Here is a 20,720-nt window from a genome sequence, read left to right on the forward strand (position 1 = left end):
GTTGGTGATATATTGTATATTATGATTTATAAAGGCCTTAGTGGCCTCACAGAACTGAGAACAAAAATATTAATAGATGTAGTACTGTAGTTTCAACTGCTCTTTACAGTTATTGAATAAGAACGATCAGACAAATAAATTATAGTTTTAATCTATTACCACACAGGTAGAATTGGTATGTTTCTTAGCTAACAGAGTACATCTCTCCAAAATTATGAAAGACGAATGTGGTGACCCAAGCAGAAATATTTTTACAACAGTTAGTAGTTGTTAACAGTTATTTTTGTATGCTCCCCGACACACAATCTTGCAATCATTGACAACAGAACTTTGTATTTGGTGATTCTCTGTCTTTCACCCACACATGGGATGCTTACCTTCCATAAGATTACGTGAATTCCCTGGTTCAACCCTTCTAGTTGGCGACTCTGATGCTGGGTCTTGGGGAACAGCTGCTTAATGACTGCTTCCTTCTTGCACTTGGCTTTCAGCTTCCGTGAAGTTATTTTTCTTCGATAACTTCTTTTGGGTAACTTCAGTCTCTTCAGTAGCAATAACAACTTCTTCGTGGACAACATCTCCAGATGGTTCATGCATCTTGATGAAACGCTGAAGTACTTCAATGTCTGTTTAATGAAACAGAAGTATAATTGGAAACTAGCTGTGAATAGAAAGGTTGTTTTTACCTGAAAACATCAAGATCATACCGTGCTGGGCATTGCCCCTCTAGCTGACTCAAAACCCAGGCATCTGTGTGCTTACATACGGCAATCTGGGCTCCTTGAAAGTCTTCTGAAGTCTTTCATTTAGGGGGAACAGAGCAGGAGTGTTACTCTTTTCTCAGGAAGCAGTTTAGGTTTTCTTTAGGGCCAAAGCTACTTTCAGAAGTTCCTGCTGCCCTCCTGCGCACTCTCTGTTCACGGTCCTCATGTCCACTCCTTTCCTGAAGATCATCACCTCTCTGCCTTTGTCAATGTAGTATGCCTTGCTGTACACCGGCTCTGTTAACTGATCCGGGTCCAAAACACACACCGTAAGGCTGCTTGTGGCAATGAATCTGAAATGTCTAAGCAGAACTTGGGAACCTCTTCTCTCCCAAGCCTGGATTTCAGTAGGCCATTAAGAATTAAAGCAAAGATACCCTGTCCTATTGATCAACGTGCCTTTCTCGAGAGTATCTATTTCCCAAATTACAGGAATCTGCATGTGGAATTTTCCAGTTACCTCTCCTCAAGGAGTCAGAACATGGCAGAGTGAAAATGTCATTTTGCTTGTTTCCAGAGGGACGGGATTTTTTTGCATCCTGCATACGAAGGTAGAATGTCAGGAGATCTTCCCTCTTTGGTCTTTTGGTGGGGTGCTTCTTCTGCCAGGATACCGCTGCCTCATTTTCTTCCATCGGACTGATCGTTGTTCTGCGCCGGATTGTTTTTTCCACGTATTTCTCACCTTCCAAAATGGCACAAAACAATTAGTAACCATTAACTTGAGAACGAGAATTGCCTGAAGACAGCATAAAGAATGGCCAAGGGAAAGCTTTGTCAATATTTCCCCAGAAACAAGGCCTTCATCTGTGAGATCTTGGTGATCTCTGTGCGCCTACCGGTTCAGTGCTGGGTGCACAAGCCAGCTGTGGAGGCTGACTGGGCAAAGTAGTCATGGCATAAGTGTTTAAAAACTAAGTGCACGTTCAATAGAACATCACCAAAAGTTACAAGCAAATATCAGGTAGTAAAGCTTATTGAAAACTTACCTTTGTTCATCTGTTGCATATAACCAAAAGTGAGATGGTCGTATGGCGTGTGAGAAAGCAAAGCCTTTTGTGTCAGGAGGATCAATAGTTTTTCACGGTGCTGAGCCTAATAACTTCTGTTTCACTCTCCCTGCTTTCTTAGATCTTTGTTTCTAAACTGCTTAGTAACAGAGCACTGCTAGGTAAGATAAAAGATTTGTCCTCTCTTCTTCTTCACGAGAAGCTGTTCGCAAGCTGTGGAGGAACCAGAAGTAGATGCTGTATTTATTGTTGGCTGAAACAAAACCAAAAGCAACTGCTTCATACCTGCAGAGTTCGCAGAGCCTGACTGTGGCTTAATAGCTCACCTGGTGAGATAAGTGGAAATGGTACGTTCAAACTTAACATATCCATATAGGGCTATAAATAGAAACAAATACTATGGGCTAATGACAGGAATGCAGAATGCGATGTACTTCCTCTGTAGGCTTTCAAGACAAGATTAACCTGTTTGCAATGGCACACAGCTCACCCTCCATAAGTTGAGACTGTCAGGAAAGGAACTGGCAAGTTCACCTCAGCTTTCAGTGACCAACAATATTTTCGACGAACTCATTGCAGTACTTTGAGGTAGAAAGAAGTAACGCTGTCTCCTGTAGAAAATTAGTGTAACAAAGCTCAGTGCAAGATCTGGGGGAAGTCTATTTAACAGAGCTCTTAACTAATTGGTTTTACACACTCATGTTAATGCCATAAAGGAATGGCACATGTGATATGCTGGCTTGTTGCCCTCCTCCTCTTGTAGAGCCCAGGGCCCTCTGTTGAGGAGCTCTCTGTGCTGTGGTCTCGTCGGCGAGCCCACTGTCTGGGCTCCTCCTTGGTGTGACAGAGGGAGCACCGTCCCTCGCCACCAATGCAGACCATGCCTTTCGCTCTGGTGCTGCTGGTTCCGCTGGTGCTGGCACACACACTGCCGTCCTCAGCCACCCGCACTTTTCTGCTGCCGCTCTCTCCATTCTCTCTTTCCCCAACGCTCAGAAGCAGAGTTTCAGATTAACACAAGAACAGGTTTATTGGGGCAAACCTAAACTCCGTGCAGTAGCCCACCTCCAATAATGGCCAAATCCCAGCTTCTAATGCCTCAGGGAAGGGTATTAAGACACAGGCAATCACTGTATTACTTCCCGAAACGCTCTTGTAGTTCAGAGGTGCATGTTTATGACTCCTCAGTAGACTGAACTGACTTCCCCAGTTCTGCTGTATCCTTTTTGATACAAGAGCACCTAAACTGCGTGTAACCTTCAACGGCACACATGCGGGAACACTCAATTTTTTTATAATGACAGAATACTTCCAGAAGATTTTTCCGTTTCTTCTCTAATAATTTCTAACATTCAAATTCCTCTTAACAACAAGCTGTTTTTCCATGGGGGATCATTACTGAAGAGTAATGATCGTTAGATCCTATCGTGTCGCTCTTCCTTTCCTTTTACCTACAGTAAATTTCATCTGCCAAGTGCAGTCAGCAAGTTTTCTGAAGGTCTTCTGTAGTGCTATATCACCAACCTTTGTTTCTAGGGACCTGAAAAGCTTACTTATTAGGGTTTTTTGCTGTTGGTGCTGTTTCACTCTTCACTCCCTGTCAAGATCAGACGAGCACGTTAAACACCACAGGCCCCTACACAGCACTAGTGTGACACATCTGGAGTGGTGGGGCCCGGCCTTCTGGGCTCTCCAGTACAAGACAGACATGGACATACTGGAACAAGTCCAGCGAAGGGCCCCAACAATGACTAAGGGACTGAAGCATCTGAAATACAGGGAGAGGGTGAATGCTGGGACTGTTCAGCCTGGAATTAGAAGGCTCAGGTGGCATCTTAGCAGTGTGTATAAATACTGGACAGGAGGCTGTAAGGAAGATGAAGCCAGGCTCTTCTGGGTATCCATGACAGGAAAAGAGGCAATGGGCACAAAAGGAGAAAAGGAAATTTTGTTGAAATATAAGAAAAAACTTTTTAGTAAAAAAGAGTGATCAAACTCTGGAATCAAGCTGTGGAGTCTCCGTCCTTGGAGACACTCACAAGCCAACCGGATCCAGTCTTGGTCAACCTGCTCTGGCTGACCCTGCGCCACGCAAGCGCATTGGACTATAAGATCTCCAGAGGTACTTTCCAGCCTCAAATATTCCATGATTCTATGAGCTTTACAAATTGCTGTACAGCAGGTTATTTATCTTTATGTTATCAGCCTGAACAACATAAGGTTGCCAAGTTGAAATGCGATGAAAAAACAGGTCAAAGGCCACGTTACTATCAGGAGCATAAATTCCAAGTTTATTAGGGACCCACAGAGAGACAATCCTTCTCCTGATCCTCTACAGCAGCAGTCCATTAATTTTACAATTCTAGTTTTCTCTCACCAAACGTAAATAATGGAGCAAATGGTGAATTAAGTCTGCAAATACCTTAAAAAAAGCCCAACAAATCAAAACAAAGCAAAAAAGTCCCCACACAGCTCTGCCAAATAAGTATACATTACAGACTTTTGAGGGGTTTTTTACAGTTAATGTATGAAAACGCTATCCAATGAATACAGGCACACAGAAACAATCTGAAAGAAAGCCCAGAAGCCAAAAATCTAAATGCTTTCTCAGAAAGTACTCACTTAGTATGCATATATAGAAAGGTGTATAAAATGGTTGAGATGCATATGCTTATAGAGATTTTATGAATATAAAAAAAAACCATTTTGCCAGCTACAAAAGTTTAGCAAAATTTGAATATAACGTGATTCAGTACTTTCAGTATTCTGATTATGTCCATAATATACAGCACAACCATTTTACCAATGTTCTCAAAATTTCATAATTCAACAACTGTGCAAGTATATTATTTGACCTGGGAGTCCTGGTGGACAACAGGATGCCCATGAGCCAGCAATGTGCCCTTGTGGCTAAGAAGGCCAATGGCATCCTGGGCTGCATCAAGAAGAGTGTGGCCAGCAGGTCGAGGGAGGTCATCCTCCCCCTCTACTCTGCCCTGGTGAGGCTTCACCTGGAGTGCTGTGTCCAGTTCTGGGCTCCCCGGTTCAAGAAGGACAGGGAACTGCTGGAGAGGGTGCAGCAGAGACTACCAAGATGATTAGGGGACTGGAACACCTCTCTTATGAAGAAAGACTGAGGGATTTGGGTCTCTTCAGTCTGGAAAAAGGATGGCTGAGGGGGGATCTTATCAACACTCATAAATACTTAAAGGATGGGTGTCAGGAGGATGGGGCCAGGCTCTTTTCAGTGGTGCCCGGGGACAGGACAAGAGGTAATGGGCACAAACTTGAGCATAGGAAGTTCCACCTAAACATGAGGAGGAACTTCTTTCCTTTGAGGGTGGCAGAGCACTGGAAGAGGCTGCCCAGAGAGATGGCGGAGTCTCCAACTCTGGAGACATTCAAAACCCGCCTGGACACGTTCCTGTGCAACCTGCTCTAGGTGACCCTGCTCTGGCAGGGGAGTTGGACTAGATGATCTCCAGAGGTCCCTTCCAACCCTATGATTCTATGATTCTGTATCGAGACTCACTGATTTTACTGGCACATAGCACACTTGAAATGGAGTAAAACCAAGTGCTGTGTTTAACAGGGGCTAATTTCACAATATCCAGGAGGTCCATTTTCCTTAAAATTCAACTTTAGCAAGTCCACTTGCAAGATTATTAATGCCAGGTCACAGAGAAGTGAGAGTGGTATGCAAGGTTACAGCCACAAATACTGAAGTCATAGATGCCTTTAGAAAACATAAGTATGATAAATTATATCAAGTCATTAAATGCATATATGATTTTAATAAACAAGTATATTTTCTAGCTGGGAGACATCTTCCTCTGATGCATTTGAAGGTTTGTCTGAAGAATCTTTTTCTGGATTGCATAAAGCATCTGCAGTAGATGTGTCGTTTGTGGCTGGTTCAGCAGCGTAACTGTGCAACGTTTGCTCAAGTCTCTGAATACCTGTAGAAAAGAAATACAGAGGAAAATACTGATTGGACATATGGAAAAAAAATTGCCATGAGAGTGAACACTGAAACGGGTTCCTCAAGGAGGTTCTGTAACCTCCATCTTTAGACAGTCTCAAAACCTGACTGAACAAGGCCCTGAGCAAGCTGCTCTCTGACTTGGAAACTGGTCCCTTGAGCTGGAAGTTGTACAAGAATTCCCTTTCAGTCTCAATTTTTCTATAACTCTATATGCTCTATATGCTCCATAAACATCCACTTTGCCAACAATATAAAACATTCATTCAAGGTTAAGTATTTTGCAGCATGAGATGGACACATTTTTCATATCCAGTATGAGCCACATAAAAACGAGGGATAGTGGGGAATTCCCACAGGTCAGAAAGCATAACTTGAAAGAGTAGATATCCTTTCGCATAAAATTTGGTTCCTTACTTCTGATAGAGTAAAAATAAGTTTCAAATTTAAATTCTGAAAGCTTCAGAGGTTTAACATAATCCAACGTAAGTGCTTTGTAACCTATGCTCTGGGTCAATCTAATATTTCTCAGTTCATACAAACTCTAAATATGCCCCTCAAAATCTAAGAGAGAATAATCAGGTTTCAACTCATTATTTATAATGTTAACGTTTCTTAAAACTTGGATGCTACTACATGCTATATTAGAAGTAAAACCCACTTACACAAGTAAATCTTATCTACGGAATCAGAGAAAACCAGTCTAAACCATCCAGGTTCATAACAGTAAAACGCTTTTCCAGGACTAATCAGGAGTTTTTTATCAAGGAGCTTCTGCCATAATTCTAGTTCGGCTTCAAATGTCTGTGATTTTAAGAACTAAAAGAAGAAAATAATCTTTTATTAAAGATTGAACAACTGCATAAATTCATTGAAAGGATTTTCCAGGAATTGATAAAGGGTATCACAACGTGCACAAGTAATTTTTACACTTCCAAGTTTTACATTCCCACCCCTTTTCAAATTTCTTACATACTTTTCTGAAGTCTGCCCACACATAAAGTCCTCCTGAACTTTTGAGCACGGGTATTCCAACATTTGCCAGCCCATCTACAAGAATATTCTGTGCTTCCTTAAGCCGCTTTTTGTTGGTGGGAAGAAACACGTTATCCAACCAGTCTATCAAAGCAAGAAAAATATAGTTGTTTTATTTCCACCTGCAATGGAAAAATAAAACAGTTGAATGGAAACGTTTCTAGTGTGGCTAACCTCTGTCCCTAAGGAATTGACTGAGAACGTGCTGAACGGGTCCAGGACAGCTATGGAAGACAGCCAGTTGATTCACAGCTTTCCGAATTTCACGGTTTCTGGTGTACAATACTCCAACTCTGATACCGCTCATACCAAAATCCTTGGAGAGCAAAAAGAAGAGAGCGAGAGGCGCAATTGTTCACTTTATGTTTGTGCTTTGTCAAGCCACCACGTCTAGAGTCATTGTGATGTATGGGGAAAAACCCAACACCTTCTGGAACAAAGTCTCAAAGCTGCTAAATGGAGTCCCAAGAGTGATAAAAACCAGCCAGCAACTTCTAAACCACCCCGGAGCAGGGAGGCCAGGGGCTTTAACAGGGTCGCTCTACAGGCCAACAACTGAACACGTGCTTGGCTCATAGCCTTGGGCTGTCCCCGCTATTGTTCCCAAACAGTCAGCAGTTCACTGTTCCCTCCAAGAGGAGAAAAGGCAAAATACTGCAGATCTGAAATGTGCCTGTATGTCCTGATGCCTTTAATACATATGCATTAACTGCTGCTGTTAAGTAGAGCCCAAATTAAACTCCGAACTTCAAGATTTTACACTACCAAAGGAGAAAACAAATTCATAAATGAAGAGAAACTGAGTTTGCAAACTATTACACAAATTATGTCAGAATAACTCAAACAATTTTTGCGGAGAAATATCTTAAATTAAAACACAAACAGTATTTTGACCTACCTTGCTAAAACCCCACATAAAATGTGTCCGTTCTGGATCTGGTAAACTGAAGGAGAAAAGAGGAAGACAAGAACTGTTGCTAGAGAAGAACAAGTCATGCGGGTTACAAAAATGTTTAAATTTGTAAAGTTGTAGTAATTTTTTAGTAAAATTGGTATATAATCCTTTAAAGTGACATGACATTTTTTTCCAGAGATGTTTTAACGAAAACTCCCAAGTGTGTGCTGAGGCACTGATGCCCACAAGATAAATCCCAAAGATGTAATGGTCCAGTTAAAATCCCAGATTCCCACTGCACAGTTAGTGATCACACCCGTATTAAAACAAAAGCAGTATTTCCATCAGTGATGCTCAACTGCTCTTGTACTTGATGGAGAAGGATTGTTTGATCAGCTGTGCTGCATTTCAGGCTAGGGAAGGGAGAAGTGAACATTTTAGGGCATGCATCTACATAATGAGGTGCAACTAAACGGGATACACCTCAGTGTATCACTGCAGATGACGGGTTTTTTCCTCCTAGGTGTAACTTCATGTCAGTAGGGACAAGGCTGGAAATTTCTGCCTCAGCCTAACGGAGCTTGGTGAACTTTCATAATAACGAAAGTATTTTTTTTAGGCTTCATGTATGGGTAATCATCTCATACGGGTGAGGCAGTACCCAGTCACTCACTGAGCTTGGTTGGACTTGGATGGACTTGGAAATTTCCCATCGGTATGAAATTTATGCAGTTACACAGAGACAATCACGTACTTTTGGGGAAGGAAGTTTTATTAGTCAGATACTAATAGGTTTAAATATTCTCGAAACATGTATTCTTTCCATCACCTGTTGCAGGAAACTGAGTCCAACAGCACACCAGGAGGGAGACTCATTATAGCAGGTAACTCGCACAACCTTAGGCAACTTCATTACCATTACAGTGAGAACCTTACACTCAGGCTGTGCAACAGGGACCAACAAAGACAAGCAAAGTGGCAAAATGCCTAAAGGCTCTGTCAATTTGTATTGTTTCTGCCGTATCAGACACACATTAGCTGGAAGCAAGAGATCTGCCATTGAAAGCCATCTCTGCAGAAGATCTCTTGTATTAACTCGCCTCATAGTTGCAAAGACTTGGATATGAGTTTGTTCAAACTATACCAGTTACAGTAGCTAACCAGAAGTTTGAAAAAAAAAAAAAAAAAAGGGTATGGGTTCCATTTAGGATTAAATATCTTCTAATCCCTGCTGAGAAATCACACTTACCAATCTAAGCTAAGAACACTGGTGAAGGTGGTATCGTCGTAAACAGAGAGCATGTATATTTCATCCATTATTACATGCAATTCATATCTAGGTATAGAAAAATACAGGCATATTAACATATTTAAAAGGAATTTCTTTGCATGTGTATAATCCCAACTGCTGCCGTAGCAAAGTCTCCATAAACACACCTATTTGTTATTATATTCCCCCTCCAAATTTTACACAAAGAGGTCACAAGGTGCACTGTGAGCCCTCGTGCACCACCAGCTTCTATTTATACGTATTCTGTATTTCGTGGAGGCAATAACATTCCACATACCCGACACAAAATCCAACTGCATGCTCAATCCAATGGTTCCCTGGAATATGTATGGTCCCACCCAACTCTTAATTAACATTTAAAATGAACATAGAAATACATTACCAAGTGCTTTACTCTGGAAGATTTCTTCAGTGAGACTTGAAGCCAAATGCAGATGTTAGAGTTTTAAAAAGACTTGTCGTGCACTTATGATAAGTCCTTAACACACTCTCGCTGTGAAAGCCACAGCAAACTGTGAGCCGTGTGTACCACGCTTGATACCAACAAGCCATGCACATATTACCAAGTACTGAAAAAATTGCAGACTGGTTTTAAACACCCACGTGTTTAAAACAGGCTTCCTCTTCTAAGTAAACCTCATATAATTTGATTGTTGAGTTCTATAATTTTTTTAAAAGGAAGTTTGGTTTCCTAACAGTTTTTTTACATTAAAAATAAAATTATTGTTTCTAATCCTTATCCTCTAACGTTATTTTAGTGCCATCTTAAGTCGGTTGTATCCTGAAGTCCATGGGGGATGCTGAGAGAAGATGCAGCTGCCTTTTTAAAAACTCAGTAACTAGAAGTAGCACATTGAGTGCTACCCACCACCACTGCTGTTTCCATGAAAAGAAAATCACGCCAAAAGTGCAGGAATGTTGCGCTGTCCCCAGTAATCTTTGGTAATTAATAAAAAATTAATACCACCCTACTATATTTAAGATTGTCAGAAACTAATTGCCATTATCTTTCAATGTGCGTACAGGATTTTGCAGTCGTTCTTTGGCAGAAGCTCACTGAAATAAGGAAGGAATCTATCTTTTTCTAAAAAAAAAATAATATATATATGCTTTTCAAAAGGAAGTGTTTTTTCTCCATCAGTATCCAAAGGATTCAGGAGACTGCTAGAGCTTAGAACATGAATTCTGAGCTGGTTAAGGATAAAAGAAGTGGAACGGGGACGAGATATTTCAGAGGTATCTTCCTTTGATGGAAAGTAATTTGCTTGCACATCTCAAGGTAAGTAACTATGAAAGGTGCTGCAGAACTTCAGACTGTTGACTTACGCCTTGCCAATTCAGTTACTTCCCCCCAGTAGCAAATGTTATGATTTTCTCATTTTGATAACATTTCAAATGACGATGCTGGTCACGTTTACTACTACTGCTAAAGACCGATATTCACCTGTTGTCATTTTCTGAGCCATGCATCAAAGCAGGTTAATAAAGAAACAGTTTGGCAAATAAAAAGTTTAAACCACGCATACAAGAAAAAAAAAAACCAACAGTATTTAATTCAGAAAGACATTGTTGGATGCCGGGTTAGGCAATTTATTCCAGTGTTCCCGGAAAGGCCAAGGAGGTAGTGTAGTTACACAAGAAACATGATTCAGGACCCTGTCTGCCGCCTCCTCCCAACATGTACGAGCAAAGAACAGGCGATTACCAAAGGTGATTTTTCATCACTGCTGTATTGCATTAACAGAAAACGAAATACCAAAGGAACAGCACTAGGGCTCAAACCTGTGCGCAAACTCCAGACACTCTTTCAGTAACTGCGCTGGGTAAACGTTCCCTAATGGATTGTGGGGGTTGATCAGGATTACTGCTCTGACGCGGATGCCCTGCAAAAAGAAAAACTGATAGTTGCAGACACCAACAGCGTCAAACCAACAGCTAGTGAGGATGCAGCAAGGAAGTTCGTTAACCCTTCAGTGAACAGCAGCATTTGAAAATTATTTAATCGCATAATATAATTACTATACAGACTAAGGTTACAGCTACTGACCTTGTTTCGTCATTTATCCTATACCACCCCAAAAAAACATACTAAATAGTTTGTTTGTAAATGAAAATCAGGTTAGGACTCATTTGAAACACCCATTGATATCAACAGGCAAGATCATGGTGTTGTAGAGATTAATACTGGTTCTACAGGCATACTTCCAACATAAATTCCCAGGACTGAGCAAAGTTACTATGGATAAACATGGGAAAGCTGAACAGAAACTGGACTTTGACATCTAATAATCTGCCAAGTAATTTATTTTTCAATGTTGCTCATTTCTTTAAACAAGTAGTAGAATCTGCAGAAGACTGAAAATTTAATTACTTGGTGTTCTATGAGATGCGCAGAGGTCTTAAGCAAGGAATTACTTTTTAATTATATTTATCAATAGTGCAGAATATCTGTTATAGAAATTCTCCACAGAAGCTAAATTCTTTCATTCAACTATTCTAAGAGATTGTAAATATTCTACTGTGTAATAAGCAGAGTCCCACGTGATAAAAAATTAGATTACAAGCACAAAGATAACCAGTCTTTTTAACTTCATGGGTATTTTTCAGAAAATCATCTATGTTCTCTTTGCTAAAAAAATCCCTGATGTACATTAACACTAACTATATGCAACAAATATATTTTTATTGTACGCGATTGAACAGTGCAATGACTACAGCAGTAACTTTCAAGACTTTAAACATATCAAGATGGGGAGCTGCCTGCCTAAGTACTTCATGTTTACTTGATAAACTTGAAATTAAATTAGTATTTTTTGTTTACGCATTTTTAATTTTTAGAAAGCCTCACCCTCTGCAAATTCTCACTCCACCCAAGCCTCCTCACAAAGAGATTGTTTGCAAAGACCAACTCCCAAGAAACTCCAGGAAACCAAGTTCCACGACGAGAAGCCCTGATATTTGCTTTCCCTGCCACGTGCCATTTGCTTGAGCATTGATGGGTGCTGTGAGCGAGAACGTCACGAGATACCAACTTTCAGTTTACTGCTTTAGAATCCAGCTACAAGAAGAAATTACCTGAAAGCAAGATAAGAGGCAAATGCTAAGCACAAACAGCTGCTCCACGAGCACCCCTTGCACAGTAGGATATTTTGTGCATTTGACATCTGGTGTGTATTAAGCCGGAGGCGCTGGGCGAGACATTATTGTTCATAGGAACGGCTGCTGTGGGATGGCAGCTTCTCAATGGCCGTTCTAGGCTATTTCTTCCAGCTATTTAGGGTATTACATGTATCCAAAGCAGATGTTTATAAAATTATTCGTGAGAAAGTTGCAGCTCTAGAAGGATGACAAACCCAGCCTCTAAAGAGTTAATCTGGCCTGTGATCCGGCACCTTGTTCAGCCAGTTCATGGGGAAGGCGGCAGGGATGCTCCCTGCCTCCCTCTTCGAGGATCCAGTGGGAAGCGTCTGGATGCTCCGGCTCACACAGGCTGGCAAAGGCACAGACAGATGACACAGACATACAGATGGCGTCTAAACATAGGCACCACGCTGATCAAGCAATTAGCTAACTAGGACAGCTTCAACATAGCTATAAAAAAAGTGTTATGCACACATTTGCCTGTATCCAAAATACCCGCTACTTTATACCTGGCCTTGCTTATAACTGACCTCTGTAAGTGACCTTCCTTGCAACTATGTGCTTTAATAATATCCTCATCTACACAATTCTGATCAGAATAAAATCACTGACCACTGCTAAGTATTTGTTTAAACTAATGAGGTTTCCTAAACTCTGGAAAAATTATGTTTGTATTTTTTTGTTTGCTAGCTGGAACTCAGAAGAACCCTCTTCAAAATCAAATTAGACATGTTTCTTTAATTAAGCGAGTGGGTCGTTACAGTAGCGTATTCTCTCTTCTGAGGGTCAGAACAATAGCTTGTTTACAACACTTCAAATTCAGTTAAAATCTACAGAGAAAGAAATTTGGTCTTGAAACACAAGTTAAGATCTGTTCTTCATAAAACAGAGTCAGGGAGTTTCTCTGCATTTTGTTCCAGAGCCCACATTATAAAATCAATTCGACTCCTGTTGCTGGAGCTGGACCCACCTCAGTCACAAGACAGAAAATCTGCACAGATGAAACTGTACAAATGGTTCGATGCTGAGACCATACGCCACTTACTTACAAAATAACTAGGAAAACAGGAAAAATAGAAATCGTGTTATTGATACCTGCTTTTTGGCTCTCTGTAATGCAGCTTCTAATTTTTCAACTGTTAACTGGAAAGGGTGACTTTCTTCGTCAGTCACCTACAGAAGAAAAAAAAAAAATCAGCAAGAATAAAAAATACAAAATATGTAAAAAAATAAAAAAGGAGACAGTGAAGGAACACTCTCTCCTAGTGAAAATACAATTGCTACTGGCTTTTATAAAATAAAAAAGTTAAAAAAATAAGTTTCTCATGGCACTAGTTCAAGGAGGGAAAGCAGCAGTTCGACAGCAATACTATTATCACCTCAGAATCTGAAACTAAGATCAGTCTTTTCTATATAACGCAACTATTTTGTTTTTAAATGTTGCTCTTATCCAAGACTACGCTACCAGTGACTTACAGAAGAATTTGTGTACATGAAAGATCACTTTTTTCCCCCTCTGACTGTACCATTTGTTCTAATGAAAGATGCCACCCCCCCCTTGACTTGTCTCACGGATGACTGAGCGTTCAAAGAGGGCACCAACGTTACACCGCTTACGCGGGAGATACACCTTCCACCGCTTTCGGGGGAAAAAATCTGCAAACCAAATCTACTCGTAGTAGGAGTGACAGACTTAGAGCTGACAAATTATAACTCAGCATGTCAGCGCAGAACAGTGTCTGCACCAAACGATCGTAATCCTACACATCTGATGACAGCAGCCTCCCGTCGCGCTGCCCCCTAGAAGTGGCAGACGGGTCCCGTCTCTTCACCCGGGCTCGCTTTGCACTTTCAGGTTTTTTTGATTGTTCCTTGTGAAATGTCCGTTGATGTAAATGAATAGCAAAAGCTTTACCTCACTGAACAAAGGCACATGAACCGGTTGTATTCCGCCATACAGCCCTGTTTTCGAATTTATACCACCATAGTACGGAGCTGGAATAAGATACCCGTCTAAAAACATTAAAAAAATGAAAGAAACGTTTCTCATGAGCAATTATTTCACTCCAGTCTAATATAGTAAGCTGACAAGCTAAGAATTTGACATCTGGTTTAATCTCAGAACCTTCACTATGGCCTAAAACAATATTTAAACAAAATTAAAAATTTAGCATACATCAATCAACCTGAACTCTTTCCCAATTTTCTCCTTTAGCATTTGCAATAGCAGATTCGATAGTCTTATAAATTTTCAGTAAAAGGGAATGGACCTGATCAACTAGTTGTTTCGTTTATTTATCTACTTATTTATTCATTTTAATAATAATGACAAATGACGATCTTGCTCTCGATACTTTGCTAACGCTGTTGCTCTCATTTTTTCATCCGGAATTGCTGCAAACCTCAACAACTTCTTTCTGGTTGCCAAAGTGCTGTCTTGCAGCCAGGCAGCCACAGAACTTGCGGAACTTGTTTCCCTCCTCATTATTTTTTTTTGCGGTGAAGTCTCCCCAGGTGGGTGTTCTCCCGGAGACACGGCAGAAGCCCTGCGGGACAGGGTTTCAGAGGGGCTTGACGTCATTGTGCCACGCTACTCTACATCACTCCCCCCCCACCCCCCACCAAGGGCTCCTGGTACCAGTAACAGGGTGTTATGGGGGTGGCACAGCCTCCTCCGCTGGAGACCGGGTAAGTCATCCTGCTCACCTTCCTGCGCTGGCAGGACTTTGTGGGTCTTCCCATCCTGTGCAGTACTGCATGCCTACACTGCTTTCCTCCTTCCAAGCCAGCGAGGAAACCATTTTCCCTTGCTGAGCTCTCTTTTTCCTCCTGCTGTCTACCTCTGCTGTGAGCAGATTGCTTCCCGGGACTCCGCTCCTTCTGCTTCGCGTTCCCACCTCTCCTTCCTCCTCACCACCACCCTTGTTTGACCAGGGAATTGCTCTTTTGCTGCAGCTCCTTTCCCCTGTCCCAAATTCCTTCTACGTGTTTTCCTTACCCAGTTACCCAAATTTTCCCTGGGTCCCAGATTTCAACCCGGTACACCTCCCTCCCTGGGTGCCTACTCCCTCCAGCCTCCACCATGGTTCCCACCTCTTTTTCTCGTAACTTTTCAAAATACACTGCATTTTCTTGATACCCTTCTCACCTCCCTGTAACACTCTTAAAAACCCTACAGATTGCATTCCAGCAAGTGAGTGGTCCTGCTGATACCTCAAACTTTTTCCACCATTTTAGAAATAGAGGGATTATTTCAAAGACACTCTCCCAGTGACAAAGAAATGCCATGCCTTGCTTCATTCAGGCAGTTAAGAGTAACAGCAGGCTGTCAGGAGTCAGAATTTGATCATATTCACTGCTAATAAACATTTTTAAGTAGAATAATCAAGTTTTTACTCACCGCTAGGGTCACATAATACAGTTGACAGAGTAGCAAAAACAGCACAACAGCCATTCATAACAGTTATCTGAAAGAAAGAGCACAAACTTTCATTTAGCAATGAAATATTTAGTAGAAACACCAGTACTCATCTAGTTTAAATTCAGAAAAACAGAGTGAAAAAGCCATGCTACTACACCTATAACACCACCTCCTTGAATGTTACACGTTGCCCACTTGTTCAAATGGAAAATTAACACTACTAAGACTTCTGCAAATCCTGCGTATATCCCTCTCCCGCAGTACCATGCTGACGTTTGTGTTCAGATTTATTCATCCTTACCAGTTTAAGAAAAAGGAGATGCAAAGATAAAGCACTTGTCTTACGTGTTCCGGATTCAGTGTTTTTGCAGCTCTGGCATAGTCAGTTAGAAATTTGGCAATTTCTTCTCTGAAGCTAAAATACAGAATTAAAGTCAAATATGCAGTCATGTACTTCTCAGGGGGAAAAAAGCCAACACGAAACACACACACAGAAGAATGAAGCTTACCAAAAATAGGACAAACAATTCATTCTGTTATGAAAGCCTTGGAGATTTTGATTAAATAATATAATTTCTCAGATACCCAGTGTGCTACATTTTCTGAGAGAGAAGCACACAGATGCCATCTGTTATCTTGAATAACAGTGACGGTGGCTCAACTATTACTGCTGTACACTTGAAAAATGAGAAAATAAAGCATCTTTGAGCCCGAGAGGGATCTGTTTTTGGAGAAAGGACAAGAATCTGGGTACCAGAAACAGTGAAACCCGAGTCAAAGACAATTCATTAAATCAAGACAAGCTTTCAGCCTGAGTGAAGGCGATGGTGGAGTTTCTATTGATCTTCGGTGACGCAGTATTTCACCTCTGCTCTTTACAGCCCTGAGTTTCAGTTTATCCCTCATCAAGACTAGAGTGAATCATTCCAGGAGTGATTCACCACATCAATACGTGCTCTCTTGCTTGACAACAAGCCCCGATCTTTCCCCTTTGGCATTCCGGGTCTTTGTGGCACATTGAGGGTGGGGAGAAAACCACAACAAAAATCCATAGAAGTAACTCCTGCCCAGGAACCCCAAAGCCTGCCAGCACACAGGTAACAGCCCCACGCCTACCCTTTGGGTTTACCAAAAAATGAAACCACAGCCAGCTTCACACAGGCCATGACTAGCACTGACAACAAGTGACGTGATTGATGGGAAAACGGAACTCCTTACCTTCTAGTACCTTGTGTATCGGAATACTGGAAAAGATCAGGCTCCAGATAATTCATGTCAGGTCTTGTGAGCTAGTGACAGGAAAGAGAGATACTGTAGAACAGTGTTCTTGGGAGTTTCTGTTCTGCTGTAGCAGACTAAACCTCAATTCTTTAAAAAAACAACGAACATTATTCAGTAACATCAAGGAAGTGGAGACTATAAAAATTCATGAGTTACAATCATGTTTATACTTTGCACTTCCCTTTTGTAGTTTTAAGATATTAGAAAACAACATTAAAACATCATCAAAACGAAGGAAGAAAATAATGAAAGGATTACTTATTGGATTATTATGTCATATATTAAAACAAGTCCTGAATAACACATTGAGGAAAAGCATCCCAGCTGTACCAAAGAGATTACGCAGCCACTTCTGAGATATATCAAAGCTCAAACAATGATTGCAATATTTATATCAGCTTTTAATTCACATGTCAACTTTGATTAGCTTCTCAATCAACAGAATAAAAGTGACAGCAACCCTCTCTGTTACAGCAGAAAACCAGCTCTATTATCCGCAGTGGCTTTATGCTCTGAAAGCAGGTGCCCCCCCCCGAAAACTGGCTCAGTCCTGTATTCATTGTGGCATTGATTTGGGTTTATTCGTCGGAAAAACAAATTCTCTCCAGCTGCCAGCACTGCCAACTCATCAGCAAACCAATCTGTACGCTGAGTTTATGCCCAACCCACCCTCACAAGCACCGCAAATGCACTCGTGGTTGCACTAGTGTGAAATTCCTACCTCGTGGAAGTAGGAAGGAGAAGCAAGAGGGAACTGGGAAGCTGCAGGAGCTAGCCTGGTAACTAGACCTTTGTTTTGCTAACACATAAGGCAGAACACCAATGCTTTGCAGCGGATGAACTAGAATTAACAGCTCTGGGAAAAGAATCGCCTTTAAAGAGTGTGTCATTTCCCCATAGTTGCCTTTCCGAGACGGGCTCTTACTGCAGCACACGGCACTGTAACGTTTAGGTTTTTTGCTGAATTGCTTTAATTTTGCTGAAGGTCTGAATTTTGTGTATGGAGCATTTTCAGTCAAAGTTTTGGCTTTGCCATCAGAGAAGTGAGCATCTTATCAGGCCATGATTTTCCCCTCTGAAAATACACTTCCTCCTGAAAGCTGTCATTCCAAAGCAATACTTTCTGATGAAGCAGGAGCAGCCTCTTGTACCACTTCAGTTTGGAGCGCACGCTCCGTCAAACGTGGATGAAGTTCAAGCAAAACCAAAACTATTCTGGTTTCTGGTTTTCAACCAGAGGCGAGTTTTCAGTATAAATATTACTCGGCAAATTATTTCTGAGTGTGCAAGTGGAGCAGTACATATAAACACATGAAGTGTGCTTCCTTGTGAAAGCTGTTAGTCACAGCACTGTCGGTATCCTGGTATCCCACCATAAACGTTACTTTGCCTGCGCTAAATTGTTAAGCAGACACTTCAAAACGGCCAAAGCCGAGCAGGCGGTTAAATCCCGATGAGCCAGAAGGCAGCAACACTTACTCTCGCCTCTATTAAGTCAAAGCAAAGCTTGTTCTCGCTTGTGCCCAGGTTCAGGATGCCCTGGAAGAGACGGCCGCTGTTAGAGGACGCCGCTGCGGGAAGGGGACGGCACCCGCCGGGCTCCCGGCCCGACCCGGGGCTTTGCGAGCCCACCGGAGCCGGCCCGTCTCCCCGGGCCACCGGCAGCTTTCCGGGAGGGAGCCCCGGGCCCAGCCGCTCCCCGCACCTGCGGATTGAGCTCCCGATGGAAAGGGTCGGCGACATAGAGGGCGAACCCCTCCTCCAGCAGCCCCGGGGCGCCGCCGGCGATGCGGGCGCCGCGGGCCGACAGGGCCGGGCAACCCCCGGGAGCCCCGGCGGGCAAGGAGCCGCCGCCGCTCATCCCCCGCCCGCCCCGGGCTCGGCAGGGCTCCGGCTGCCCCCCCGGCAGGGAGCCCCGGGAGCAGGAGGGGTCCCGGGTGTGCCGGGCGGCGGGGGCTGCCGGGGCGGGAGGGGAGGAGAGAGGGAGGCTTCCCCCCGCCCCGGTCGCTCAGCAGGACGGTCACCGCTCAGCAGGACAGAGGGACTTTCCTTCCCCTTCGCCTTTGTCACCGCCTCCGGGGCTCGCAGGGCCCGGTACCGGGCTCCCGCATGGGTGACCGACACGGAGCCACACGCTCCCCGCGTCCCGCGTCGCCCCCCGCAGCGTGCCCGCCCCCCCCGTTGGCGAGGCTCCTTTCTGCTCGGGAGCTGCTGCCCCCGCCGCGGCGCGGGGCGGCCGGTGGGATCTGCAGGAGCGGATCCGCTCCCCTCGGCGCGGGGAGGAGGAGGAGGAGGAGGAGGAGGAGGAGGAGGAGGAGGAGGAGGAGGAGAGCTGGGGGGAGGAAGGGCAGCGGGTGGTGCGGGGTGGGGGGCGAAACCAGGGCGGTTTTCTGCCCAGCATCCATAGAAAAGGGAAGTTTCAATGCACTGACTTCGGGAGTTTCTTTCCGTATCTACGTTCTAAACTCTGCTTTTGAACGAAGGACATTTTGATCTTTTAAAAAGAATAATAATAAAAAAGTCTTTTTAGACATTTAGAAAATTGGCAAGTTTTTAACTCCCGGAAAACCAGGCATTAGAAAATGGGCTACAAGTTATCTGTTGGCAAACACTAAAACCCTTATGCACCTAAAAAGCTCCTGTTGTAGCTTTTTAGTATCTAAACAAGGTCATGATGTTCTAGTTAGACTATTATTTAAACAGTCCTTTGGCAATATACAAGCATTGTGTTAAAGTAATAATTATTATTAAGAAATAATTTAATGTTTTTTTCCTCAAACTTGGCAATAATTTGGGAAATGGAGATTAGCATTGAATCTGAAGGATCCAAATATCTTCCTAACGGAAAAAAAATGACACAAAACAGTGAGGACGGCTTTAATCCTAGCAGTGCTTATGCTGGAATTATATACTATGGCATTGACAGGACTTTGTCGGGGGTTTCAAATATTTTGCTTTTTTATTCTACAAAGCTGCTGATCTCTGGAAGCGAGGAAAACCTTCAAACAGCTGTGTGACCTTAATAATTTTTGATGTACCAAAATCTAGTGCCAGCGTCCACTTATCCACTGGGTCTCCACAAGATGCCTACTGTGTTACAGCTACGCCTAAGTCGGGTATCATTACTGAAGACTTTTAAGAGCTGTTTCGTATGAATGATGAAGAAAGAGGAATTTGTCTTTTTGCACCTAGGAGCCCCAAACTGATCTTTTCTCTGAGATATCTTTCTTCACTGAATCATTTCAACTAATTCAAGTTATTTAAGATTTCTTGGAGACTGGTGTGGGACAGCACTGCTAAGAGATACGACATCTACCCTACTTTATCTAACAGCGTCTGATAGGACTCTGCTGCTGTATAACGTTGCAGGAAAGCCAAATACTTGGGAGTCTTACAAAAGCCGCACCAGCTGCTGGAGCATAGGGAGGAAGAATTTTTCACACTTCATTTCTATTAGCCTGAGTTACACTCATGACCTGAATACCAGTAAAATGATTTAGCATTTCTTTTCCAGCCACCATCTGAGCATATGAAAGTATTTCATCCTAGGCCTCTCTGCTGCATCATTGGAACGGCACACTAAACTAAATCAACAGATTTTTATTTCAGGGTACCTATGACAGATTGTTACCCTTTAGACTGTTTTAGAAACGGGAAAACTAAAGCAGTTGTACCTTAAAACAAGATTTGTACCATTCCAGTCCTGTTGTGCATATGCTAAGGACAAAAGAGAAATAATCTCTTGCTAAAAACCTAAACTGGATTATAGAACTCATGTCTCAAAATTTGTACCTGAGGCAAAATGGAGTATTAGTTAATAAACGCTAAGCTTCTTGTTTATTACAGCACCTTGTGCTGAGGTCAAACACATCATCATTGTGACCAGGTTGCCATCTCCCA

General features: G+C 42.5%; 1 protein-coding gene across 1 annotated transcript; it reads right to left on the reverse strand.

Moving 5' to 3' along the window:
• Positions 1-4,040: 4,040 nt before the first annotated feature.
• Positions 4,041-18,811, reverse strand: LOC141738769 (1-aminocyclopropane-1-carboxylate synthase-like protein 1). The gene is made up of 14 exons (XM_074574688.1): positions 18,526-18,811; positions 18,300-18,359; positions 16,758-16,828; positions 15,885-15,954; positions 15,519-15,585; positions 14,034-14,131; positions 13,214-13,291; positions 10,760-10,860; positions 8,936-9,022; positions 7,690-7,735; positions 6,966-7,107; positions 6,733-6,875; positions 6,422-6,575; positions 4,041-5,733 (listed from the first exon to the last, which is right to left on the reverse strand). The coding sequence occupies exons 1-14, from the start codon at positions 18,679-18,681 to the stop codon at positions 5,567-5,569; spliced, it is 1,440 nt and encodes a 479-aa protein (XP_074430789.1). The 5' UTR covers positions 18,682-18,811; the 3' UTR covers positions 4,041-5,566.
• Positions 18,812-20,720: the final 1,909 nt, after the last annotated feature.

Source organism: Larus michahellis, chromosome 2 (assembly GCF_964199755.1).
Source record: "Larus michahellis chromosome 2, bLarMic1.1, whole genome shotgun sequence".
NCBI classification, from domain to species: Eukaryota; Metazoa; Chordata; class Aves; order Charadriiformes; family Laridae; genus Larus; species Larus michahellis.